A 27,138-nucleotide genomic window follows, 5' to 3' on the forward strand; every position below is an offset into this window, starting at 1 on the left:
CTTGGGCCAGGCTGGGAAGGGGCACCTATCACTTGGCTCATATTCTATTGACTAGAATTCAATCACATGGACACACCTGAGTTCAAGAGAGGTGGGAAATGTTCATTGGCTGTGTACCCAGAGAGAAGAGGAATCATTTTGGTGAATTGCTGTCAATTTTTACTTCATCAATTACCAGGATTCTGCAAATGGACTGAAACCAGAGACAAATGTAGTGGATGAGAACAACCATTATTGCATCTTCACCAAGGGCTTTGCACATACGAATTCATCAGATCCTCTCATCAACCTGGGGGTTGAGACAAACATCCTCATTGGAAGTGAAGAAATAGAGGAACTGAGAAGGTACAAAACTTGCCCAAGTTTGCAAAATTGTATTTGATACAGAACAGGTTGAGCATACAGGGTTGTGGGAGAGACTAGGCAACATGATGTTTGTGAAGATGCAGGTCATGCCAGGTACTTGGGAAACAGTCAGTGGAAATTGTTTTATACATCTGGTCCTTGGGTTAAGCACAGCATCTCAGAGAAAGACTCATCCGGAGCCCAACCTTGAGGCTGAGGGATGATGGGTGTCCACAGAGGTGGTTCCAGAAGGCTCTTTCCTACTGAGTACATGGGACTACTGGAGAACCTGGATCTGTTCATTAAATGAGAACCATTACTGAGCTGGCCATGTTCATGCAAGGGCAGGACCAGCCATCACCACGGCCTGGACATACTACCTTCCCCAGGTGGGAATGCCTGTATGATCTTCTCCTGTTCCTGTCTTCAGGTAGAGCTAGCTGCTCCTTGCTCAATACTCATGAAGGACTTCAAGCACATTAATAGCCGATTGCTTGTAATTTGGGGCTTACTCGCTCCCTTTGCCACCCAGCAAATTTCCTGAGGGCAGAGACAATTTCTCTGTGCCCTCACAGAGTAAGCCATCTAAATGTGGTAACTGGATGTTGATAATAATCTCAATAGCCAATATGTATTGAGCAATCCCTGTATTCCAAGCCTACATCCAGCCTTGATCATTGTTACCCCATTTCATCCTCACAGTAACACTACAAGGTGGGTTTTATTAGTACCTTATTTTTCAGCTAAGAAAATTGAGAATTGCTCAGATCAAGGTATCCGCCCCACATTGCAGCAGAGCCAGTGCTTTTCATCATTGTACCACCTCACTGGGACAGCTTTTTTTTTTTTTTTTTTTTTTAAGATTACTTATATGAGAGAGAAAAAGAGAGCTAGAGAGAGAACGTATGAGATGAGGGGAGGGGTAGAGGGACAAGCAGACTCCCTGCTGAGCAGGGAGCCTGAGGAGCTGGATCTCAGGACCCTGAGATTGTGATCTGAGCCGGAGACAGGGGCTGCTTAACTTGCTGAGCCATCCAGGTGACCCTGGGCCAGTTTTAAGTCCATGACAGAGACCCACATCCTGTTCTAGCCAGAGGCACGGGGACATCCCGAAGGAGCAGGGAAGCCACTGCAAGATCAGAGAAGAATGGTTCAGTGGAGAAGTCTCAGATGTGGCTGGAGAGGCAGTGGGGAGAGATCCCCAAGACCTCAACCAGGAGATGCTCCTTTAGGGACCAGGGTGGCAAACTGAGAGAACAGTATCCTCAAGCCCAAGAGAGAAGCCAGAGAAGGGAAAAAAGGGACCCCTTTGTCACAGGGTCAAAGATCGGGGCCTGGATCCCCGAAGAGCAAGGGCAGCACACCCAGTAACAGAGAAGATGCCGCCAGGGAATCTCTAGCTACAGAAAAGATTAATAAGAATGTTCAGAAACATTGGAAAGGGTTGACCCAGGTCTCTATTGAAATGTAAATGAGGTCAGGCTTTGGGAACCCCTGCTGGATTTTTCTGAGATTCTTTAGCAACCTTGTAAATTTTCCCAATGTTTGTAATTTTTAAAACTGACCTTTCTATAACTAAAACTCCTTTGTCCTTTTTTTAAAATTTGTGTTTGTTTTGGAGGCAGCAGGGATGAGGAGAGGTTGAGGAAGCTGTGTCCTTCCTGCAGGGGCGAGTGGGAGGGGCTGGCCTGGGAGGAAGGAGGAAAGCAGGTGGAGCCAAAGGGCGGGGGATGGCTGCTAGCTGGGGTGCAGGGGGACAGAGGAGGTTGATCCAGTTCTTTGGTTACTTCTAGAACTTAACCGGCAGACCCAAGAAGGATCCTGGTCACACAGAATTCCATGTCTCCTTAGGAGGGGAGGGAAGCCAGTACACACACTTATCTTTTTATTACAAGTGCAGTTTAAATTAAGTTAGGAAGGAAAGACTACAGGCTTTGCAAATCTCCTTTGTAAGAATCTGGGGATCAGAGGCACTTTACAGCTGAAATCGCTGGAGACCAACCACTGAAAGCATGAACACTGGCTCCTGAGCTATCTGGTTGAAACTGCTGGGCCACATAGAAGCTTCTGGTTGCTGTGCAGATAGGGCCCCCGTAGAACAAACTGTGAGGTTTAATTAGCATGAAAATTTTCTCCCCAGATCTGGGGCTTCCTTTGGATTCTTAAGGTGGGCGGGGGGGGGGGGGGGGGGGGGATAGAGAGTGAATGACAGCATGTTGCCGACCACTAATTTAATTCAATGCCAACAAATCAGAAACGGCAGGTCCAAGAACCCCTTTATTTTTTCTTCTCTGAAATGCTTCTTGATATTTTCCTGTGGTTAACGTTATACAGAAACCAGGACCTTTTCTTCAATAGCGCAGATCTTGCAAACAATTTCAAACACAGCACTGGATCTCAAAGGCCCATTGAGCCACCTGGAACCACAGTGAACTTTAGGATCCATGGGAGGACCAGAGCCGTGTTAACAGTACGGGGTCGAGAGATAGATGAGCTGAATTTAGAGCTAGCAGACGCAGAGTGGTAGTTCTGTGTTTAGAACTTGAAAAACAAAACCGCCTGGTGGAGTGTTTTCCTCGCGTTCATTTCTTCCTCATGCAATTCCCCTTTATTTCTTTTACTACAGTGACACAGTTAATGAACTGTATACAAAGTGGAGATGCCTGAATATAGGGTCAGATGAAGGATAAATAGCAATAATAAATCGTATATTAAGTACTTTATTTCTTATTTTTAAGTAGGCCCTACACCCAGTGTGGAGCCCAGTGCTGGGCTTGAACTCATGACCCTGAGATCGAGACCTGAGCTGAGCTCAAGACTCAAACGCATAAACCAACTGAGCCACCCAGGTGCCCCAATCTTATGTTAAGTGTTTTTAAAAAGCTATATTGAGATGCCAGCTATGTTTCCCATCCCGGAATTTCATGGATGGACATTAACAACAGTTACAGGATGGACACACTGCATTGCTAATATGCATACACTGTGTTATAGATAAAAAGTTCTATCACATCACACCAGCAAGTTCCAAGTTTAAGTTAATTCAGGGTGCCACTGGGACTGTGTGGGGAGGCTGTTGGGCTGGTAGGAAATGATCCTCTGACCGAGATGACAAGAGAAAATGGGAGAAACCAGGGGCAGCAGGGGGGTGAGCAAGTGTGCTTGAGCCTGGGTGGGGGTGGGGCAGCCTCAAGAGGGAGGCCTGAGCCCTGAGCTCAGGTTTGTGACATTTAGGGAGTGAGTTGACAGCTCTGTCACCGGACCAGGATTTTGCCTCGGGCAAATCTGCTGTAAAAAAAATCAGTGATTTGTTTTTATTTTTGTTTTGCTGTGGTCCATACAGCATAATTAGTGCATAATTGTATAGACAGGTTACAGTAAGTGAGTTGAGTCAAAACAGGTATCAAGAGGACAATTCTTATCAAGTCCCTGTCAGGGATTCAGTTACGGTTCAGGCTGAATCACGGCCCCCAGGTATCCAAGTGATAACATTTGCCCTTTTGGTAACATGTGAGGCAAATGTAAATTTTGTTCAACATCAGTATTTTAATGAGGTAAGTGAGTCACTGAAGCTGGGCTCATAATTATGAAAGTGTTTAAAGGATTCCTTCTTCTTTTCGGCTACCTTCGTGCAGTTGTGTGTACTGGCATTCATCCTGAAATGACTCTCTGAAAGCTGCTTTGGTAACGTGAGAACCACGGAGAGAAAGTTTTGGCTCCCTGGGTAAACGTTTCAGAGTTGGGTGTATGTGCGGCCGGGTGTGCCGAGGGGTCCCGAGGCAGGGGGAGGTCAGCCTCGGAGCTAGTCTTGCGGAAGCCGAGACCTGGACAGATCACTTCAGGGAAGGCCCCGGGAAGCCACAGCTGTCACCGTCTCTCTTGTTGCTTCATACTTGCCCTGATGCAACTGACTTGCAGGAGCCACTGGCGAGTGGATGAGTGTATGTGTCTCCTCCCACCCTGCTCTCAGACCTTAAGTTCCTCAAAACACGAGCTGTGTTTTCCCATGGCATCTGATGTGAAAGGGGGGAGTGCTCGTGGCTTAGCTTACCGAACGTCGGCTGAGATGTGAAGGTGGCATGGCCGTGCTGAGGGGCCGGCGGAGTAGACGCCCCTGCAGGGTCACCGGCCTGTGGGCCTGTGGTTGTTGGCTGTGGCCACCCTCGCAGGGATTGGAGAAGGCCCTTGAATTTGCATAATGCAGCCCAACGGGTGCTCCGACATCCCATTGTTTAACCTGGAGGTCAGCCTGCAACTGTCAGTGTTAGAACACAACGATGGGATGCTGCCATCCTGGCTGCTCTTGAACATCTGGGAAGGCAGTGCCCGTCCATGCAGTCCTGGACCTTCCAGGAGGTGGAACTGCCCGGTCAGCTGCTGACAGGGCCAGGAGAGGGATGGAGGCTGCCTCCTTGTCCTCCTTATCCCACTGCTCCAGAGTCTTTCTACCACAGAGTCTTGAAGAGCTAGGGGGCCCCGGCCCAGCTTTGCATCTATGGTTTCTGCTGCTGGCAACAGCCAGCCTAGGATCAAGGCTCCTTTTCATCAGGTTCTTTGTCCTTTTACTTCCTGGTGTCAGCAGTCCTGGGAACAGGAAATGGTTCGTGCAAATAGGAAGTGACAGGAAACTGATGACTAAGGACTTCTGAGTCTTGCGGATACAATTTCAATGTAAATAGAGTTATTTACACGCTTTCTGAAAAACACATGTGCATTGATACACAGGAACTATACGGAGACCTCACTCTTCATAGGTTTTAAAATGATACTATTCACTGAGGGCTTGCTCTGTGCCAGGGATTTGGCTGGGCACCTCGTGTTCATTTACTCACAGGAACCGTGACACCGTCTTTAGGTTGCATTACCCCATTTTGCAGGTAAGAAGAGAGGCATACATGGTTTAACTAGCTTCTGGTGCATGGCAGGGCCAAGATATGAACCCAGGGCTTCTGTGGCTGCTGGATCTCTGTGCTCAGCTGCTCCTCCGAAGGCCAGTGAACCCTTTAGGGTGAACGTTTTAGGACTTGGTTTCCTTGGGTGGAGTTTAAAGACAATTCACCTACATCATCTGCAAGGAAAGCATTTCTAAGGTGTGGCAGGTAGTTAGGTATATGGGGCTAAGGTACTATTATTTCATATCTTCACACTGCGAGAGGAAGTACTCACAAGACACCAACTGACCCACTCCTTCCTCCCACCAGGCTCAGGGCTCAGCAGCCTAGACACCATGGAGGCCTGGCCTCTCCGTTGTCCACATGGGGCGACAGGGTCTGGTTGGGGCCCTTTGATTAAGTGAAAGCTGCTGCCTTCCTGAAATCAGGCAACTACTCAGCTGAAATGGTGGAATCTGGGCAGCTGAGGGGCTGGAGAAGGTCAAGTCCGGCCACGGGTCCCCAGGGGTCAAGGAACCTGGTGTGGAGGAGGGCCTGCCTCTTCTGCACACCAGGGGCCAGATAGCCCAAGAGGAAGCCGGTCCTGGAGGGACAGAAGGGTTATCGCTGGTGTGTCAGCTGATGGGACAGTTTACAAGCCTGTCTTTGAACCCTTTGAATGCCAAATCTTTTTTTCTTTCCTCATCTCACGATTTAACAGTTTAGTGTCATGATGCTCCCCTCACATTCTTTCTGTTCCCTTAACAGCTTTACCTGGACAGAGAAATGCTTTGGGTGCTGGAGAGGCCCCACCCCACCATCTGTCACAGTTTCAGCGGGCACTCTCCCACTACTTAATTCCAGGCTCACACTATAAATGCAGGGCACCCATTTTAGAACTGTTAAACAAATGTGTTACTCACTTCACCGTGCTGCATTTTATTTCTATCCGAAAAACCATGCTTACAACCAACGGGTATCAAGGAAAAACAGTGTCACCAAGGCCAGTTCACCAAGTTGGGGGCCCTAGAAGATCTACAGAATGTAACTGTAACACATTTTTAAAAATGGGCTTGGACAGAATAATTAGGAAATAGTAAATGCTGGCATCATCAGTATTACTTGTAGAGTTCAGCAAAGGAATGTGAATGGCTATCTAGGACAGAGGATAGAGCAGAACAGAGGTGCTTCTTTGGTGTGAAATATACAGTTTTCCATAAGGTGAATGATTACTCATTTTTCAGCTCTGGCAACAACTTGTTTTTTAAAACATTATTTGGCGGAAAATAGAAAGTAAAACTGAAAACTTTGGTATTTCATTGTAACTGGGTTAATATGATTTACATACATTTTTTTTTCTAAACTCGGATGCATACCCAAAGAGCCTATATAAATATATAGGTATATATGTAATATATATTAACTAAAACTTATTATATTGTTATATTATATATATATATATTAGCCAAAGAAATACTCAATTCAGTTGCAGCCAATAAAAACTAGTAAAACTCAGGGATCCCTGGATGGCGCAGCGGTTTGGCGCCTGCCTTTGGCCCAGGGCGCGATCCTGGAGACCTGGGATCGAATCCCACGTCGGGCTCCCGGTGCATGGAGCCTGCTTCTCCCTCTGCCTGTGTCTCTGCCCCCTTCTCTCTCTCTTTCTCTCTGTGTGTGACTATCATAAATAAATAAATACAAAATTAAAAAAAAAAACTAGTAAAACTCAGATTTCATGAAGATATGAACTAAGCAATTTTCTAAATATGCAAACAAGCTGACACAAATGTAAATATTATTCAAAATGTTTTTTGACAATCGGTACAGCAGAAGTGCAGGTGACCCGAGTGGCCGTCAGCCCAGCTGGGAGCAGGGCACCAGGCATTACTCCTTTAGTTTCTGGATCAGAGGGATTCCTGGGGCTTCTGTGGGAAAGACAGGGCAGTGTAGTTAAGAGAAGCAACGATGCCCTGAGTGGTGTGGAAATAGTTCAAAATTTAAAAACTGACAAACTTTACTGGTGTGTACTGGTTGAATATCAGTGCTGTGAATAATTGCTTTTAATTTTATATTTAAATGAAGTTAAAGTGATTCTGATAAAGCCTCTTTGATCTTAAAACAGGAAGTTCTTGTTTTCTGACCTATTAAAGATTCAGGGGACTATGGATGTTCTGGCCCGTGGTACTCCAAATGGTGTGTTTCTTGTGGGGTGAGAGGTATCTCACCCTCCAAAATGCTTTTTAGGAATCATGAAATCACATTGCAAAAACTGTTCACATACTAACAGACCCTGAGGCCCCTCCTTCCCCTTCTGTGTTCCCTATGTCTGAAGGCAGATTTTCAGATGCTACTATTTACTCAGGTAAGAATTCTGGGTGAGCAGCTTACACAGCTGCTCGCCCTCCCTAGCGCCCAAGTAAGTCTATGTTTTTCTTTCTTTTTTTCTTTTATTCATTCAAACAAGTAACTTTTGAAATTAGCCTACTTGTAAAGTGTCTAAAGAGTAGAAAGAGGAAGGGGTCTGGAATCTACTCTCCAGGAACTGTTACGCTCTCCTAGTGGTTTCTCCACTAGGAACTCTAGAGGTGATTTTGTAATGTTCCACTTTTTCAGTTGTAATGTTAAAAAAAAAAAAAAAAAAAAAAAAAAAAGGAAAATAAAAGAAAGAAAAAGAAAGAAAAAAAAGACTATTTGGTTTTACCTTTTGTAAATTATAAAAATGTAAGAATTTCAAAGAATTTCAAATATATTGTCTAAGGAAAACCAATATCCAACATGACTTTTATTTCAATAAGGAGTGCAAAAAATGACACCTAAGAATTTTAACTAGAGTTCTTATTGTCATTCCGTGACCACCCATCTGTGTACAGGGTTATCCTAGGTACAGAGGTTAAATTACAACAAAATCAATTTACTGATAGGGATGAGAACATCTTATTCAGTATCACAGAATTTTAGAACTTCAAAGGCTTCCAAAATCACTTAGTTCACATGTCAGAGAGATTGAATTACTTACTTAGTGTTGCACAGATAGAGTGCAATTTTATACCCAACTTTAGGATAGAGCAGATTTTATACCCAACACAGCAATCTTTTCTCTATAGAACATCAAGAGTATTTCAAAGAGCTGTAAGAGCTTACTGTCTAAAAAGATTCAACATGACCACTGGATAGAACACTGAAAGATGACGGACTGAGAGAGGACAGCAGTTTAGTCATTAAAAGACAGAGCTCTAGAGGCACCAAGTTTCATGGCCAGGACGGCCAGAAGTGTGCTGTGAATCACTCAGGACTGAGGGTTGGTTTGAACCCGGTTCGTAGCATTTACTAACTGTGTCACAGGAGTCACATCACTTAAATTGACTCTCCGGGCCTTTGCTTCCTTACTATAAAATGGGGGCAATAATTAACTGAGAGCTGCCGGGTACTCAATGAGATCATAACTGAAGTGCCAAACAATTTGTAGGGACTCTATATATGTCAGTCTTCTTTTTTTTTGTCTCCCTTTTCTTACTAAAAACTATTTAGAATGTACAAATATACGGTAATTACAGGAAAAACGCAGCATTTTAGGCGATAGTTAAATTTTAGTAAAGGATAATGGCATTGGATTAGATGTCTGGGACATGAGTAGGCACTTCCCTTGCTCATAAAAAAATGTTTACTCACATTAGTTATTTAAAACTAACACAGAGAGGGAGCCTGGCTGGCTCGGTTGGTAGGGCATGTGACTCTTGATCTTGGGGTCATGTGTTTGAGCCCCATGTTGGGGGAAGAGTTTACTTAAAAAAAAAAAATAGATAAAGGCAGCATTTAAAAAACCAAAACCAAAACCAAACCAAACCCCTACTGCACAGATTATGAATCAAACAGTATCAGTTTAATATGTTAAAAAAAATCTAATTACAGATGCATCCTGGATGAACCAGCTCTTGAAGACAAAAGACTTAACAAACCAACAGTCCAGGGGAACATTATGGAAATTATTTTGCAATCATAAACCTATGAATCAGTCTGAAAGTTGATCAAAACAAAATGCATTTAAAAAAAAAAAAAAAAAAAAAAAAAAAAAAAAAAAAAAAAAAAAAGGGGATCCCTGGGTGGCGCAGCGGTTTGGCGCCTGCCTTTGGCCCAGGGCGCGATCCTGGAGACCCGGGATCGAATCCCACATCGGGCTCCCGGTGCATGGAGCCTGCTTCTCCCTCTGCCTGTGTCTCTGCCTCTCTCTCTCTCTCTCTCTCTGTGACTACCATAAATAAATAAAAAAAAAAATTAAAAAAAAAAAAAAAAAAAAAAAAAAAAAAAAAAACAAAATGCATTTTTAATTCACTCTCAAATTTCTATAATTAACAGATGGTTATTTTTTTTAGTTCAAGTTCCTGTTTCAGTGTGGAATGAAGATGGGATTACATGGCACAAGCCTGTATCCTGGCTGAGAATGCTTTTTCCTCTAAAGTTTCATTTAGGGTCAAATGAGTAGAAATTCTACACCATCAGTTAACATTTAACCACTGTGCAGTGGTTTAAGCTAAATGTGAGTATTACATCTGCAACTATCATGTTGGTGGTTTTTAAAAGGCAGCACAATTAACGGAACAGCTGTGAAGAGCAATGCCTTTCATTTTACAAATGGTGCATTTGCACTAAGAGATACATAAATATGCCTTACTGAAAGGAATCCATGTTACTGTTTTAATTGATTCATTCGCTTGTATTAAAAAAACTCCCAAGGCTCTTCTCCATGAACACTTTAGCTTGACATTTGAGGCCAACACAAAACTGGCAGCTACTACTCTTTCTGGAAATTCCTACCCTGCAGCCTGACACTTTCCAGGTTTTTACCAGTACCCCCCACCTCCCAGGGCAGCATCACTTCAATGTCCAGGCCTGGGGTGCTAGTGCTTATTTTCATTCCTGTAGCATTTTGTCTTCAGCACTTGCTTTTATTAGTTAACTTTTCATCGGTTTGGGAAACTAACTCCCAGCTTAGCCTTAGGGGTAATAACAGGTATTTAGATATTACACGTACTCAAGTATTTGTCGATTAAAATATTCACACTTAAAATGTGTCATTTTCAACCTTTTAAATAGTAGCTGATAAGACATCTCACAATTGAAAAGGGCACTTGAGAAATCTAAGATAATAAACAAACATAATTAAGACAATAAGCAAACAAAAGATTATAGAAAAGCCCCACTCCCTTGTAGAAAGATTTAAGGATTAAAGATTTAAAAAACACAAACACAAACAGAAACATATTTGGGACACAGGGCCATCAAAGACTGGGATTCTTAAGTCCAAAGAACATTTTAGTTCCTGCAAGAACTCCAAGGTGATGGAAGAAAAAAAATGTTGGAATATTAAAGTTTTCTATTTTAAATGTCAAGAATAGCAATAAGCAAATAAAGCCAATCATATTTTAGAGAACAGAAGGTGTATTTCCACTCACGGTTAATTACTGATATTAGATGTGGAAACACTTTTAGTGTCCATATATTAGGTGACATAATTTTTCACAGTGAAAAAGCTATTTATTATAAAGATCTTCAAGATGAAGCTCGCCCGTGGGTACCTCGTAACTTGTGACTATTGTAAGGATATTTTTGTAATCATGTGTTTAAAGAGTCTTACCATAGCAGCTTATAAATTTTTAAACTTCCTAAAGGCACGTGACGTATCCCAACAATTTTTGTATTCCTCATGTACTTGTTATATATTAGGTAATTAATGGGGGTGATATGTACCTAAAATGCCTGAGGCAGGAGTGTGAGAGAGACAGGAAGGGATGTAGTGGATGGATAGCACAGTTGTCTCCAGAGGCATCACCCTGCATGGACCTGGTTCTGCCTGTATGGGATCAACTATTTACTACTCTGAAGCATCAGCCACCTCTCCTCTGAAGTCTGGCTATTCACACCTATCTAAAATGTTTGCTGTAAAGGATTAAAAGAATATGAGTAAGGGGTTTGCACAGTTCGTAATGTTTTTTTGAATATATTTTTAATGAGTAGCTACATGAAACATGCTATTTCAGGTGTTGGGAATTCCAAATAGAACAAAGTAGAGCCTTTGTTCCTGTGGAGTTTACAACGTAGAGGGGGAGGTGAGAGGCAAATCTACCCATAGATAGAACATGAGAGGTAGAAATAAATGCTATGAAAAGAATTAAAAGCAGAGGGAAGGGAGTAAGCAGATAGAATACAGAGTGTGTGTGTGTATGTCCATGCATGTGTTATACAGGGTGGTAAGGGGAATCTTCTCTGATAAGACCTGAGAAAGCGTGGGAGGCAGGCTCATAGATGTGTGGGGAATGCTCTGCAAGGAAAGGAGATACCAAATGCAAAATCCTGGAGTAGAAAGCATGCTGGGCCTGTTTTAGGATGGGAAGGGATTCCAGGGGGAGAGCCCAGTGTGCTAGGGGAAGATTAGAAACAAGGTCAGCCAGGCAGCAGGGTCCAGAGCATATGGGGGTCTTGAAGGCCTTGGTAAGGTCTTTGGGTTTTTCATGAGAGGGGTCACATGGAAGAACTGTGAGCAGAGAAGTGATCTATGTATACTTGAAAAGGCAATATATAGTAGCTACTATCAAACGCTGTTACCACACGAGATTTAATACATGGGACATGAATATTGATTATTATTCTTTAACTCTGACCTGGTTTACCTAGATTATAAGAACCAGGGGAGCCATATGAAACTGCAATTTCTATCCATCAAAAATGATGGAACATCGATCGTCAAAAGTTTCATCCTGACTTATTGCACAAGGTTAGTAAAAGGGTGAAGAACATAAGCTTCAGAAAAAAAAAAAAACAAAACAATGTAAGTGGAACTGAATCCCAGATCCAGGATGCATGAGCTATAGGCTTGGGAAAGTTACTTAACCTCCTTCTGCCTGGATTTTCCCTTACATAAAATAGGGATAATAGCATACCTAAATTACTAGGTTGCCTTGAAGAGTAGAGATATACATGTTAAGGATTTAACACAGGGCCTGGGAGCTTAATAAATAAGTATACTGATTAAGAAGGGGGATGAAATCTTTTACACTAGCAAATTACATTGAATAGCTTAGTTACCCTTTAAAATACCTATTATTTTGCTACTAACCCAAGTTGTTGCATACATCAATTTTTTAAAAAGGCAACGTTCTTAAAAATTCTTTTTGAAGAGACAACTTTTTTTTAAAACCAAAATACCGTTTGCTCCATTTACAAAATTCATCCTTTAAACTGATAACTGAGTAGGTGAATAGTCTCATGTTTCTGTTAATAACCACGTAAGTAGGAGAACTTAAAATATTTTAGTGTTAAATGTTTTTAACTTTGCAGGGCATTTCTATCTCCCCCACCAAAGTAGCTTAATTCTAGAAACAATGTTCCCTAAGTGAACGGGACAGAAGCTACTTGGTACTCTCAGAAGAGTATTTGTTTGAAATTCAGCTAGTTTCAATACAACTCAAACTTAAGTGTCCCTCAGAATTTCTACGAGGCAAAATTTTAACAACCAAAAACACCCCCACGTAAGGACGTGATTAGCCCGTTTCAGCCACTTGCAGCTCTCACCGCGGTCAGCTGGCCGGGAGGCTTCGCCGCGTGAACCGAGCGTGTCACCATAGGCCTGCGGGAAACGCAGAGGCAGGTTTTGAGAGCGACATTCCTACCGACCCGTCACGCCGCACGGAAAGGCCCTCCTCCCACCGTATCCTTAGGTCTGCACGTGGGCAGAGGTGCATGTGGCTCCCACCTTCCCAACTGGGTGCGGGGTTTCACGCGGTTACTGCGGCTGCACTTCCCAGCCCCAGGCCGGGGCCATCCGGGACGGAGCGCAGCCTCGCCCGCACCGCTCACGCCCCCTCCGCGTCGCGGGCGGCGCGAAGCTCGGCCCGGCCTGCCGCGGGCTCCCGGAGGAACGGAGGCTGCGCCGCGGCAGCCTCGCTCCCCAGCGCGTCCCGCCCCCGGGACAGGTAACCGCGCAGGTGGCGGCGCCGTCGGGGCGACGAGGGGCGCCCACGCGGGACCCAGCGCTCGCCAGGCTGTCCCGCAGCGTGGCGCCCGGAGCCGGAGGAGACCGCGGGGACGCGGGGAGGGGGCGGGGGTCGTCGTGCGGCGCCACCAACGACATCGCCGCGGCAAGGAGGGCCCACCCGGGACGCGCGAGCTGCGGAGAAGAAGCCGACGCGAGGGAGCGAAGACGCCGCAGCTTCCCGCCCCCGCCCCGCCGCTTGGGGTCCGAGCGCCCGGCCGCCCCACCCCCATGGCGCGCCCCCGCGCCAGCCCCCACCAGGCCCCGGCCCCGGCCCCGGCCCGCCCCACGCAGGCGCGCGCAGGCCCCGCCCCTCCCCCTCCGCTCGCGGGGCCCCGGCAGGGGCGGGGCGACCCCCGGAGGGGGCGTGGCCACCGGGCTCGACGCGCGCACGCGCTCTCGGGCCTTACGGCTACGTGTCGGGGCACGTGACGCCCACCCCGAAAGTCCCCCGTGAAGCAACAGGACGTTAAAAAAAATTCTTTTCTTTGGGGGGGGGGAGGGTGTGAGAACGGACGACAGTTTTTCTTTTTTTTCTTTAAACAACAACAAAAAACTATAGTACCGGAGGAGAGAATGAGGCGTGCGGCGGCGAGCGTCCCGCCGGCGAGCCCTCTCACCCACCGCCACCGCCACCGCCACCGCCACAGCCCGGCCGCGCCCGCCAGACGAGCCGGCCCGGCGGCGGGGAGCGCGGAGCGGCGCGGCCCTCACCCCGCCCCCAGTCGAAAGCACCGCCACCCGCCGCCCCCGCCGCGCCCGCCGCGCCCGCCGCCCCGCCGCCCCGCCGCCGCCCCTCCCTCCCTCCCTCCGCCCGCCGCGCCGGCGACCCCAGCCCCGGGCCCCTCTCAGGCCGACCACCCGCCGGAGGGAGGCGGCGCGGCGGCGGCGGCGGCGGCGGTGGCGGCGCCCGGGCCGGGGTCGGCGGCGGGAGGAGGAGCGCGCCGGCCGGGCCCCGCTAACGGCCGCCCTGCGCGGCCCCGCCCGCCGCCCGCCCCCGGCCCTCCCCGCGCCGCCGCCCCTCCCCCCGCGCCGCCGCCGCCGCCGCTGGCAGCGCCGCCTGAACTGAGGCGAACTCCGCCGCCAAGTGAGTGAGGAGGAGGAGGAGGAGGAGGCGAGGAGGAGGAGGAAGAGGAGGAGCGGAGTCAGAGCGCGGCGGCAGCGGCAGAGGCGGCCGCGGCGGGGACCAGCCCAGAGAGACCCCGAGCCCGCGGCAGAAGCGGCGGCGGCGGCGGCTGAGCGGGCGCGACCAGCCGAGCGAGCGGCGGCGGCGGCGGCCCGGCTCCTCCTCGTCCGGCGCCGAGCGGCCCGCGCCCGCACTCGGCCCGCGGAGACCCGCCTCCCGCCCGCCGGCCTCGTGAGGGACGCGCCGAGCCGGCGGCCGAGGAGCGGCGGCGGCGGCGGCGGCGGCGGCGGCGGCGGCGGGCCGGGAGCGCGTCGGGCCGCGGGCGGAAAGTGCCTGCGGGGGCGGGGAGAGCGCGGCGAGCGCGCGGTCCGGCCGCCCCGGCGCCCGGCGCGGGAGCGGAGCGGAGCGGGACGCCGAGTCCCGAGCGGCCGGCGGCCGGGGCTCCCCGCCCCTCCCTCCCTCCTCGGCGGCGGCGGCGGCGGCGGCGGCGGCGGCGGCGGGCGGAGTGAGCTGCGGAGCCTGGAATATGGTCGGGGAAATGGAAACGAAGGAGAAGCCGAAGCCCACCCCAGATTACCTGATGCAGCTGATGAACGACAAGAAGCTCATGAGCAGCCTGCCCAACTTCTGCGGGATCTTCAACCACCTCGAGCGGCTGCTGGACGAAGGTGAGTCGCCCTGGCAGCCCCTCGCGGCCCCGCGCCCCGGCGGCGGCCCATCTTCCCGGGACCCGACGCCCGCCGGCGTGTTGGGAGGGCGGGAAGGTCGCGGCTGGCGGGGGGGACCCGGAGGCCCGGGCGGGGCGCATGGAGGCGGCGCCGAGGCCGGGCTCGCGGGGCGCGGCGGCCGCGGCGGGCGGCGGCGGGCGGCGGGCGGGCCGGGGCCGCGGGCTCGGGCGGGACCCGCCGGCGGGACGCTCCCCCTCCCCCTCCCCCTCCGCCCAGGCCCGCGACCCCCGGGCCTCGCGCCGCCGGCCTCGGCGCCCCGGGAGGCTGCGGGGCGAGCCCCCTCGCGCCCCTGGCTTCCCGCCGCGCCTGCGAGCACCGCGACGGCCCGGAGCGTGGCGGGCCTGGCCGGGAGGAGCCCCGGAGGAGCCCCGGAGGAGCCCCGGAGGAGCCGGCCGCGCCCGGCCCGCGGGCGCCTGAAGGACACCGGCCCCGGGGCGCTCCCCGGGGGGCTCTCCCGGAGGCCGCGCGCGTTCCCACAGTGGAGGGTCCTGTGGGGGCCGCGGCTGCTGGGGAGCTGCTGCGGCTTGCGAGTACTCGAGGGGGGCAGCGTGGGGCCGGGCCACTGGAGGGAATGTGCCCGAGGAGCCCGAAAGTAGTGGGGACCGAGCCGGAGGCCGGGGCAAGATGACAGCCCAAAGCACTTTTCGTCCTTTTGTTTGGGGAAGCGAGAACTGTTGGGGAGTTTAACTTCACTTTGGGCGGGGGGGGGGGGGGTGAGTACGAAATACCGCGAGGACGAGTCTAAACGTTGTCCCGACTCGGAGAGAACTTCGGCGGAGAGCGAGCCCAGGACGCCGCTGCCTCGCTCTGTAGGATCGGCGTTCGGAAGGACGCAGAGAAGAGGGGCAAAGTTTGCAGAAAAGCTTTGTTGGCGGAGAGCGGAGGGTTGCGAAGAACGACAAGATTAATGTTGGCCGACTCTGGGATTTCTTTAACAAGTTCTTACTTAGAGCAGTGCCCTGGACTGCTGAATTCTAGCAGCTCTGCTTTTCTGTGGAAGCCTGGAGAAGACAAAATGACCAACAAGAAAGTCTAATTTGAAAATCGAGTACTCAGGAGGTGTTTTTGTTTTGTTTTGTTTTCTGTCTCAGAAGCATCCCTGGAAGACTGATAAACTGTTTTATAGAATTGAACCGTGGATTTTAAATTTTTCATAGGAATTTCGAGATCTTTATAGAACTAGAGAAAAAGGAATCTGAAGCTTAGAGAGTTGGAATGTCTCTAAAGAACAAAAGACCGGAAATGTCTTCGTGATTAAAGATGGTTAAAGAGGAATCCCGGGATCATTTGTTGTCAAGAAAGTCCTAGAAACAACTTTCAAAGTTCGAGAGTGTTAGGTCTTACAGCGTCCTCGCTATTGCTTACGTATGTTAGACCTAACAGCGGTAATCCTCATCGGAATGGGCTTTTTTCCCTTGTTGAAATAGCAAATCTGTTAATTTTATATTGCTCCAGAAAAAACTTGAGCTGTCCCTTTAAGGGGTTCTGCTTTTTCTATTTGTGTTGGCATTTGAAAGATTGTGGAGGCAGAAAACTTTCTGGAATGTCAAAAAAAAAAAAAAAATTGCTGGAACTATTAAATTGAGTATTTCCAAATGTGAGCGCTAAGGGGCGCCAGTTATTGTTTTTTTTAAACATGAGAAATGTTTGGAGCAAAATGTGTAATATACTCAATAATTTGGTCTATATTATATTTAAAATCTGAATCACAGTAAATCATTTTGCGTGTCATTTCGTGTTCATAATACACTCACCGTATTTATAATATATAGCAATAAACTCAGAACACATGTAAAATTATGGGAACAATTTTATTGCATTTCAAAAATGATGTCTTTTCTGCCTTGGTATGTTTTGGAAATTTTAAAATTTTAATAGTATTTGTTAAATGTTCTTTAGTACAGTTTAGAAGGAATCTTTCATTGAAATTAAAATGAAATGTGTCCTCACAATATTTAGAATTAATTAAAGTTGCATTAGTCTTTTAATTAAAATGCTGAGTTCAATCAAATGACATAGGAATTTATGAAAAAAATTGAAGGTATTTTCACTTTATGTGTATCTTATTTAAAAACATAATTTGAATTTCTCTGATTAGTTTTGAAAGACTTCTCACCTGTGCATTTTTGTTGCTCTAAAATCTTTAAGTGATAATTTGGAGTAGTTCTCTGTTGAAAAGTTTCTAACGTTGGCTTCAATAATTCGTAATCTTCCAAATCTAGAATTCCACTTAGGTCATTATCTCTAACAAAGGTTTGTTCATTTCTCTGTGGTTGGAAATAGTAACCATTTACCTTTTAAAACTTGGGAGACCACTAGCTGAGGATGATACATTCTAAGTAATTTTTTTTTTTTTCTTTTAATGTGGTTTACTCCCATCTCTTATCTTGGTCTATCTAGAATTTTAGCCTTTCCTCCCCAGGGTAAGTAAAGATTGCTTGTGTCGTTAGCTGGGATGTTTAAAATGGACAGCATAATGACTAGGAAGTTTGATTGTTTTTTTTATCAGACCAGTACAAACATGCAGGAAGAGGGGCTATTCCTTAGTGTGGAATAAGCTGCTTCCTCTAATTGTTAGCCTTATTATAAACTTAATTTGACTTCAGAAAAATACTGATTTTTGAAATGTATCACGTTTTTTTTTTTGGCCAGATGATTTAATTCTGAAAATTTGGCAACTTGCTTTACCCCTTTGTGACCTGTCATTGTCCAAAGCAAATTAATCAGGACTTCTGTTTGTGGTTAGGAATTACGTTTTCCTTTTCCATACGATTGGCGGAAAAATTTTTTTCAATTTAGATAAAGTTACATGTTTTACGTTGATAATCAAGATACTGGACTTAAAATAGGTGTATTTTCTGATAATGAGAAATTTTGAATGATTATTTAGGAATTCTATTTCACTTTTATTTTTATAGTAGGCTTTAAAGAATTTGCTTGTCTGAGAATTTTTGTTTGGCTAGTTACAAATTTGGGAGTTATGTGTGCTAGTCTTTTTTTAGTTGATTAAAACTTAAATGTTTTAGATTGAACATTTTATTTCCATGCCAAGTTAACCTTTAGCCTATATTTTCACTATGGACACTGCTTTTGGTTTTAGGATTTATTTTTTGGGAGGGGGGAGGTAGGGATTGTCAGACTTTCCTCTTAAGTATCTTCACAGTTATTCTTTTAGGTTATGAATGAGGTCTAGATTGGCCCACTCAAATAAAGGACGTAATTTCAGTTGATTCCAATGCTTAAGAATCTTTTGTTGAAGATAAAGATGATTACACATGAGACTGAGGTCTTAAAGCCTTAAACTGCTTTCTGGAGAGAAGTTTCCAAACCGAATCCTGGGACCATCCATGGGAAAGAGTAGTCACTAAAAGAAGTTTTTTATTTAAAAAAAACAAAACAAAAAACTTTCTTTGTCATGAAAATGAATGCAAATTCTGTTTTTATAGAGTATTGCAATTAGAATTGAGAAGGCTACAAATGAAATCAGACTAAAAAAAAAAAACCCCATGGGAGAAGGGGATGAACTAGGGATTTTAAAATCAGATGTTGAGTTTTCATTTTTCAGGCAGAGGAAGGTAAAAAGCTGCTGATGGGAAAATTAAAAATGCATGGTACGGTTTATAAGTAAAGCTAGCCTAAATCTTTTGTGAATGTTTGAAAAATTAGTGTGTGGCTCAGAAGAAGTGAGCAAACATGTTCAATTACCTTCTGTTTTGCTGATTTGAAAAATGCCTGTTCATTTTCTTATGGTCTTAATTTTAAGAGGGTTGGTAATAGATTTTTCTGACCTCAATTTTCTTACCTTCTCCCTTAAAATGTGGGCAGAAAATATTTCAAATTAAAATTTGCTTTACTAGTTAACGTTTTTCCATATTAATGTTTATTTTCATTATGCATTCAGTATTGAAAGTATCTTATCGTAGCCTCGGTTTTCTTACACTTCAAAATTTTTTTGTAGGGGAAAATCTTGCTTGTCTACCAAAGCTTTGATTCAAAAATTATATGGCTATTTTTTGGTATTGAGAGGAGTTTTGCTGTATAGTTTATTATAATTTTAGTTTTTTTTTTTCTGGGTCACTGTTGACAGTACTCAATCTCCGTAACAAACAGATTTTATTAAGTTGAAGTAATTGTTCTTTAGGAAGAAAGATTTTGCAGTTGTAAGCTAGCCCTTTGAATTAATAGTGATGAGAAGGATAGGATATTTATAATCAGTTATTCTTTTTTTCCTTACCCAGGAGGTGTCACCAGCTCTGTAAAGTAATAATGGAAATGGTAACTTGTATCCTAGGTCATTTATTCTACATTGATTCTGTACTTTTGAAGCTTTAACTACCCCTTGGGTAGAATATATATTCAAAATGCATGCACATTCAATGAGGCAGAAGGTGATTCCTTTTTCTTAACTATCCGGTTTACATGTTTTGTAGTAAAAGCTGTACTCCCAAGGATATAACGTAATTAATAGAAATAGGTGTCTTTGCTAATCTCATTTGCTAGTGTGTTTGGTATGAGCACCTTTTCTTAAATGGCTTTGGGTATATAAAGTGAAAATAAGTTAATTTGGCTTTTTAAGGTTTTGTACACATTATATTTCTGTTTATTACCCACTCACTTGCCACTGTCCTGGAGCTGACATCAGTGCACTTGCAAAGTGCATCAGTTTTCCATAAGAAAAAAATGGCCTTTTATTTACTTTTTAAAGGGAAATAGATTCCTGTGACAAAAGACAAGTGTGCTCCCTTCATCCCCCAACACATGGATGCATGTTGCACGCGCGCGCGCGCGCGCACACACGCCCTTTCTTGGAGCATCATTCACGTGCTCCTTTTTTGAAGCCAATATGTTTAGATTTGTAAGCGTTTTGTTTTGTTTTTTGAACTTTTTGGCCTTAATTAATACCAGTGTGATCCTAAGGACAGCTTTTTATAATCTGACTAGAACATCTTTTAATTTATTTGAGAAATTTATTATAGTTAATACAATTTGGTTTATGATGGTACAATAATAAGCAAAACTTGTCTTTCTCCGTTGGAGATGGAAAATACTTTGCCATTTTTGAGTTTTATTCATTTAATAATTTAGGTGACAGTCCACTGAGCAACTTTCTGCTGTTGGCAGGCCAACTATTATGAAGATATCCAGTGAGCTATTTTAGGGCCAAGGGATCAGGATAGTGCAAGAACTTGTGCCAAGAGGTCAGAATTATATTATGCACCAACTTTTTATTTTGTGATTGATAGGACTTCATTATATTTTCTGATCTCTCTCTCGACATCAAGCTAATGTATTTCTCCCTTCGTAGGAACTTTTAGGGAAAGCTTATACCCCTTTTAAAATTGACATTTCAGTTTTGGGACCCTAAATAGCTAGGTTGTTTGATTTCTAAGTGAGATTTTTACAGCTTTTTTTCATTTAACAGAAAGCAAACATAGCATTAAACTTTTCATAGTGAATGCATTTTGTTTTGTTACTGTGACCGTGTTACAAAATTTGACTGTAGATATGATCCACTGTGTGTTAGGTACTACTGTCTATGCATTTATCATTGTACTTCATGTTGCGATATTATTTCTCTTTGTGTGTATGTACCCTTGTTCCTTGAAGGAGCCCACCTCGTAGCCTGGCACATGTACACTATTGGATGTTTGTTGAATTAATAAGTAGGTTGATGTTGTTAGCCTCTCGATTTCTGTTTTCTCTGAAGTATGGGATTAAGCCAATTATATAATAGTTGGTGATAGTTTGGGGCAATTAGAAAAAAAGACACATGTATTTTTTTAATGATATTTTTTAGAAATCATACAATATCATTTGCAGTGCGAGTTCTCAAGAAGCTTTTGTCTTCATCTTACTTTAGTACCATTGGTGAGAATGGGAATTAGATCAAATTGCTTTACTTGGGCAGTAGTTTTCAGCCAGTCCTTACACAAATTATACCAATCCATAAGCAGAGAGAAGCTGTCAGTGCTCATCTCAGCTCTTAAAAGTTTTGGCGTCTGTGGCATTATATAGGTGAACCTTTTCCCTAGTCACTTACCTATAAAAGTCAACAAGTCAGCTGATATGTAGGTCTTGTACTCTGTAAAACACAGTATACGGGAAAGATTCCAGGTCCCTAAGTGCTACTTTGATGTGTTCAGGATAAATAAGGACTATTTGAATGGTTTTAGTTTAGAAGAAAACAGTATAAACATTATGTGGCAGTTACAGTAATTTAACACAAATAACAATTTTTTAAACACAGGTGTTTCTTTAAGCTAATTCGAAAGTGCCATTACTTAGAGGATGGTTAATAAGAGTTTTTAGCTAACTGAAACTTTTAACCCTCTTAAAAAGCAGTCGTCTTACCTGCTTTAGCCCTAACAATGTTTTAAAGTAAATCTGTCATGAATTTTTAACAAATATATTGCTTGTCGAAGATTAGGATTTATCCAGAATTCTTGTAATTAACAAGCAAATAATTGTACTCAGTGGTTTCATAATTTCTTGAGTTTCGCTAAGCAGCGACTCTAGTTTGAATTTCCAGCAAGCCTATCGGGTCTAGCAAAATTTAAAAAAATTCATGTTTATAATGTTGCCTTATATATTGATTCTAACCTACATATTTTGTTACACTAAATTTTGTGACTAGGAAATGAATCAATTTTGTAACATTTCTATCATATTATGATAAAGCAGAACTTGTCAGTTTGAATGCTTTTTAAGAGTACTGAAGTATCAGAAAAATGTCAAAATGCACTTAAATCCGTAGAGTAGTCTCATGTTACCTGGCCATGATACTAAAGAAAGGGCTTGTGTGTGTGTACACACATGTAGGCACACCTGTATATAATGGGAGACATGCATTAAATGTGAACTGGCCTTGAATCCTTGAGAGTTGGCACTAGGGCTGATGAAGTTTTAGAACAAGGATGGTTTTCGAAGTAATGGAATATCTGCTTGGCCCCAGGATTGAAATGATTATTTATTAACAGTGGAAAGGGTCATTATTCGCAGGTCCTAAGTAAAAGACCTTGCCTTTGGCTTTTGTGCAGGGCAGGTTGTTGTAGAGATTGGGCATGATCATCTGGTCAGTTATAGATTATTGGGGAACTTTTGGCTTTTACGCTAGCTTAAGAGTTTATGTAGAAAACTTTAATAAAAATGCATAACGCATACACACACACACACACACACACATTATGTTTAGGGGTGCTACAAAATGCTGGTAAAAAGCAGTTTTATGAAATTTTTATTTCAAGGTTTTATTTATTCATGAGAGGCAGAGACCGAGGGACAAGCAGGCTTCCCTCAGAGTAGGGAGCCTGATGTGGGACTCGATCCCAGGGCCGTGGGATCACAACTTGAGCCACCCAGGTGTCCTGAAATTTTTCTTGGAAACCTTTTTTTCATTAACTCTTAGTGTCATTTTATGGGGTCTCAGAATGGTTTTACAAAGAGTATTTGAGATGTATATGTGAAAAAAACTAAAAAAAAAAAAAAAAAGGAAAACATTTATTGGATTCAGTTTAGTGTAAGGAAAACTAAAGTAATATCAAAAGAGCAGGGAACTTCAGAGCTGCAAGGAACCTGAGGGGGGAAATCTTCACATTATAGGTGTTAAGAACTGAGGTCTAGAGAGGTGACTTTGCATCTCAAGGCAAGGAGCATCGGAGTTGGAACTCAATCCTCGGTTCTACCTTATGATCTTTTTGGTGAAGCTGTTACTCCATAGTGGAACTAGAGAAGAAAAACCCAGAATAGTTTTATGTGTTAAAACACTGCTGTGTTGCCTTAGGTCATGAACATGAAGACAAAAAGTAAATGGGAATTTTGTTAATTTGTGCTATGCTGGACTTGAGCAGATACTGGTCAAATTCGTGGAGCCAGAATTTTTTTTTTAAAGGTAAATTTTTTTGATAGTTAAGAGGCTAAAAATGAGAAAGTAAGGGTGTTTAGAGGATTTCAGCTCATTTACTTAAACTTGTTAATAACCGTAGGTTAGTCTTAATTCTTTGGTAGGGACAAATCTAGTGTGTATTTACTATTATTGGTGGTATTATTATTGTTACTCCAGTTGCTATTTTTAAAGCCATTCAAGGAAACCTAACATTTCTGACTGGAAGATATAATAGAAAGGTTTATTATTGCTAGGTGATTCAAGTGAGAAATATACACTTGCTTTACTTTTACATCAGCTTAGGGTAGTTAGTACCAAGGTAGCAACTCTGTAAATAAAGAGTGACTGTCAGGAGGTGGATGGTGATAAATTGAATGGAAGGGGGAGCTGTACTAGTTGCCGCTGCATCCCATTCTTGATAACAATATCCGGAGGATCAACTGATTCTTTAAAGTATATTTGAAAAGAATTAAGTATAAACTATAGTCCTTGCTTGCTGTGTTACAGTACTTTTATCACTGAGAGAATTGTTACATGGTAGGTAAATAAATTTTTTAAGAACTAAAATTTCATACCAAAGCCAAATATAAGGTATTTGAAAATTAACCGTACCTAGTTCTTACTGTTGTTGCTGCTACCATCGTTGCATTGAGGTTCCAATTTGTCATGACAGGTATTCACGTGTTACCTGTGTAATATGTGTATATATACATATGAACACGTGAGCCAGCACAAAGATAAAAATGATTTTGTGTTTCTGTCCATCCACTAACGAGACCGTGTTGCAAGTAGTAAGAATTCTTTGGCTAGTAGACATGAGATCTAATCGTGAGTTGGCAGTTAACTAGTTTGGTGATCTTGGGCAAGATACCCAACCTCTCTGAACCTCAGATACTTCATGTGAAAATGGAATTAATAACTGCCCTGCCAACTTCAAATTAAGATATTTGGAGAGTATTACCTGCAAAAGAACTTCAGAGACTGTAAGGTGGCATCATCTAATTTCTGTTGATATTTTTAGGTTGTTTTTGTTAGGATGGACAAGGAGATAAGCAAGGCAGCTTTGTAGAGGATGAAAGAAGAAAAGAAAAAAGGTGTGATTTATCCATATGAGTATCTATTAGTTTTTATGTTCATGAGAATTACTCACTGCCAGCATTCTGATAGTTGAGACAAAGTACCTTTGAATTGAAATACCTAATATTTTTTGAGAAGTAGGATCTGACTTGATATTAATAGATGGTAGAATTTAATGAGGTGATTCAATTAATGAGGGAGGGATTTAATGAGGGAGGATGGAGGATGTTCTTCGAGAAGAGAAAGTGCTGTATGTCAAAACAGTGGTGATGGGAGATTGAAAGATTTTCAGAAAGTGTGTTTAAACTGTTAGTTGGAATGGCAAATGCATGCAAAGGAGAGTTAGGAGCAGAGCCAGCATCCTAGGTTCGGGCTCTACCATGATGGGCCTTGAATGTTGGGATGAACAGCATGAATTCTATTCTGAGTTTTGTAAGGAGAACCAGTCAGTGGAAGGCTTGTATTATTTTGGGGGGTCATAATAAACTGTTTGAGGGACAAATAACAAGAGTGTAGAATATATGAGTCTAAGGAAGTAGAAATTGGATGCATTATGAAAGGTTAAGTGGTTAGGTAACTTTTAAATAGTTATATATATATATATTTTTTAAATTTTTATTCATTTATGATAGTCACACAGAGAGAGAGAGAGAGGCAGAGACACAGGCAGAGGGAGAAGCAGGCTCCATGCACCGGGAGCCCGATGTGGGATTCGATCCCGGGTCTCCAGGATCGCGCCCTGGGCCAAAGGCAGGCGCTAAACCGCTGCGCCACCCAGGGATCCCTAAATAGTTATATTTTTATTAAATATTTTAAGAAAATACATTTTGAGTTTTATATATTTTAGGTCTAAGCTCTCTTTAGACTTTTTTAAAGAATGTGTTTTAGCTACAACTAAACATAGAAAAAATATTTTCTTTACCCACAAGTTTTTATGTTAATCCTGAGGTATTGAGAACGTGTGGGGCTCATTTGTATAGCTGTCAGCTACAATTTTGGTTACTTAGAATTAAGCTTATATGTGAATTAAAGAGAATTGAAGAAACTCTTTGCATTTGGGTGTTTTAGAAATTCTTGAATTGATATGAGTTGGAGGAAATTTTGTCCCAGTTTCACTCATCTAATATTGTTGAATCTGGATGTGTTACTAAATATGAAGATTTTTGAGAACTTCATTATTTTCATCATCTATTGTACTTTATTTAACTATTTTTTATGTTGATTGTTTTAATTACAGGTATCTTGACATTCCATTTCTGTGTATTTATGTATCTTAAAAACTAGCATTTTCCTTTATAGCAACATCACACTTGAATAAAATGGATTGGTTCTACACTTAATGTAATAACCAGTCCATAGTCAGATTTCTGTAGTTATCCCCAAAATACTTTATTTATTTATTTATTTATTTATTTATTTATTTATTTATTTGAGAGAGAGAGAGAGAAGCAGAGAAAGCTACAGAGATAGCAGGAGCTGGGAGGAGAGAGAGAGAGAGAGAGAGAGAGAGAGAGAGAAAGAGAAGCAGGTTCCCTTCTGAGCAGAGAGCCCAACACAGGGATTGATCCCAGGACCCTGGGATCATGACCTGAGCCTAGGGCAGATGCTTAATCCACTGAGTCACCCAGGTGCCCCCCCCTTGCCATCCCCCCCCCCCCAATTTTTTTTATAATTGGCTTGTTCAAGCAGGAGTCTGACTCAGGACCCCACTCCTTGAATCTGGTTGTTATGACTTTACATATTTTTAATTTAGAACCATCTTTTTTATGGCACTGCTATAACTTCCTTATCATTGGAATTGTTCTTTTATGCTCTGTATATCTAGTGCTTGGGAAGTTAGGTTTAAAGGATGAAATAGGTTCAAGTATACATCAAAGGTGATGCTATGCACTTGATTTTGCCTCAGACTGGGGGTACCTTACCTGGTTCCACAATTAGTGAAATCTGGGTTAGTGTGGTCATAGACTGATCCTCCCTCTGTAGTTAGGTAAATCTTTCTTTCACCAGCAGGTAATATATTGCTATTCTGAAAATAGTACCTAAATTGAAAAGCCAGATAGATGCTCACTCTTAATTATTGTTTGGTTCTCGAAGTTAAGTGTGGGTTCGTAGTTGCCTCAAATGGTGACTAATGAAAAGGTTTTATTTCTAAGTAGTTGCAAAATCTCTACTGCAAAGTTTTTCTCAAGAACTCTTAATGGTAAGGAGGTTATGTTCCAGCAGATGGAGATATTAGTACGTAAAAGACAGTGTTTAGTGATTAAAATTTGTTGAGAAATAACCCTTTTACCAGAATAGGAAGTTTTTTCCTTTAAATTGTAAGAGGAGAGTTGCTCAGGAATATGGGAAATAACAATGATTAAATTTCATATTTAGCAGTATCATGTAGATCAGTTGTGCTATTTCTTTAAAGAACTCTTTTTTTTTTGTTTTGTTTTAAGAAACCATATGTTAGTATGTTGACTATAAAATGTGACTGGTTTATTTTTTTTATTTTTTTGTTTTTAAAGATTTTATTTATTCATGAGAGAGAGAGAGAGAGAGAGGCAGAGACACAGGCAGAGAGAGAAGCAGGCTCCATGCAGGGAGCCCGACATGGGACTCGATCCTGGGTCTCCAGGACCACACCCTGGGCTGAAGGTGGCGCTAAACTGCTGAGCCAACCGGGTTGCCCAAAATGTGACTGGTTTAGAACATTCCATTGAGTATAGCAATTTTCTGAAATACAGTTTCTGCCTTTATAGCTGAGTTGTTTGAAGGTCTTTTGTTTGTTTTAGTGTAGGTCTGAGTCAAGTCTCTTGAAAAGTATTCTACTTGTATATTTTCTTGGCAGTTCTAAAGTCTGTATTAACCAGGCAATTGATTTGTTTACTAATGTAAAACAGAAAAAAAAATATCTGTGCCATAGTTTACTATTACATGTGACATGAGGAGAAAGTTCTTTTGGGGATTATAGTGTTATTGTAGTGATAAAAAATTATCAGGAGTAAAAAAGGAAATCTTATCTCGCTTTATTGTGGTTTATAGCATTCCTTATCAGGTTTTTTTTTTTTTTTTTTGGTTAGGTAAATATATATCTTAAA

At 43.5% G+C, this 27,138-nt stretch overlaps 1 protein-coding gene across 9 annotated transcripts in view; it reads left to right on the forward strand.

The window, feature by feature from the left end:
• The first annotated feature begins 14,741 nt into the window (after positions 1-14,741).
• QKI (QKI, KH domain containing RNA binding) overlaps positions 14,742-27,138 on the forward strand; it is a 162,102-nt gene continuing 149,705 nt past the window's right edge. For 2 of the 9 annotated variants that reach the window (XM_041745511.1, XM_041745512.1), the window contains exon 1: positions 14,742-15,036. In XM_041745511.1, the coding sequence (XP_041601445.1) occupies positions 14,895-15,036 (142 nt within the window). In that variant the 5' untranslated portion in view covers positions 14,742-14,894. Of the gene's footprint in view, positions 15,037-15,605; positions 16,462-27,138 lie in introns of those variants that run through there. The other 7 variants (XM_041745507.1, XM_041745508.1, XM_041745509.1 and 4 more) reach the window with 5 other exon arrangements.

Source organism: Vulpes lagopus, chromosome 2 (assembly GCF_018345385.1).
Source record: "Vulpes lagopus strain Blue_001 chromosome 2, ASM1834538v1, whole genome shotgun sequence".
Lineage (NCBI taxonomy): Eukaryota > Metazoa > Chordata > Mammalia > Carnivora > Canidae > Vulpes > Vulpes lagopus.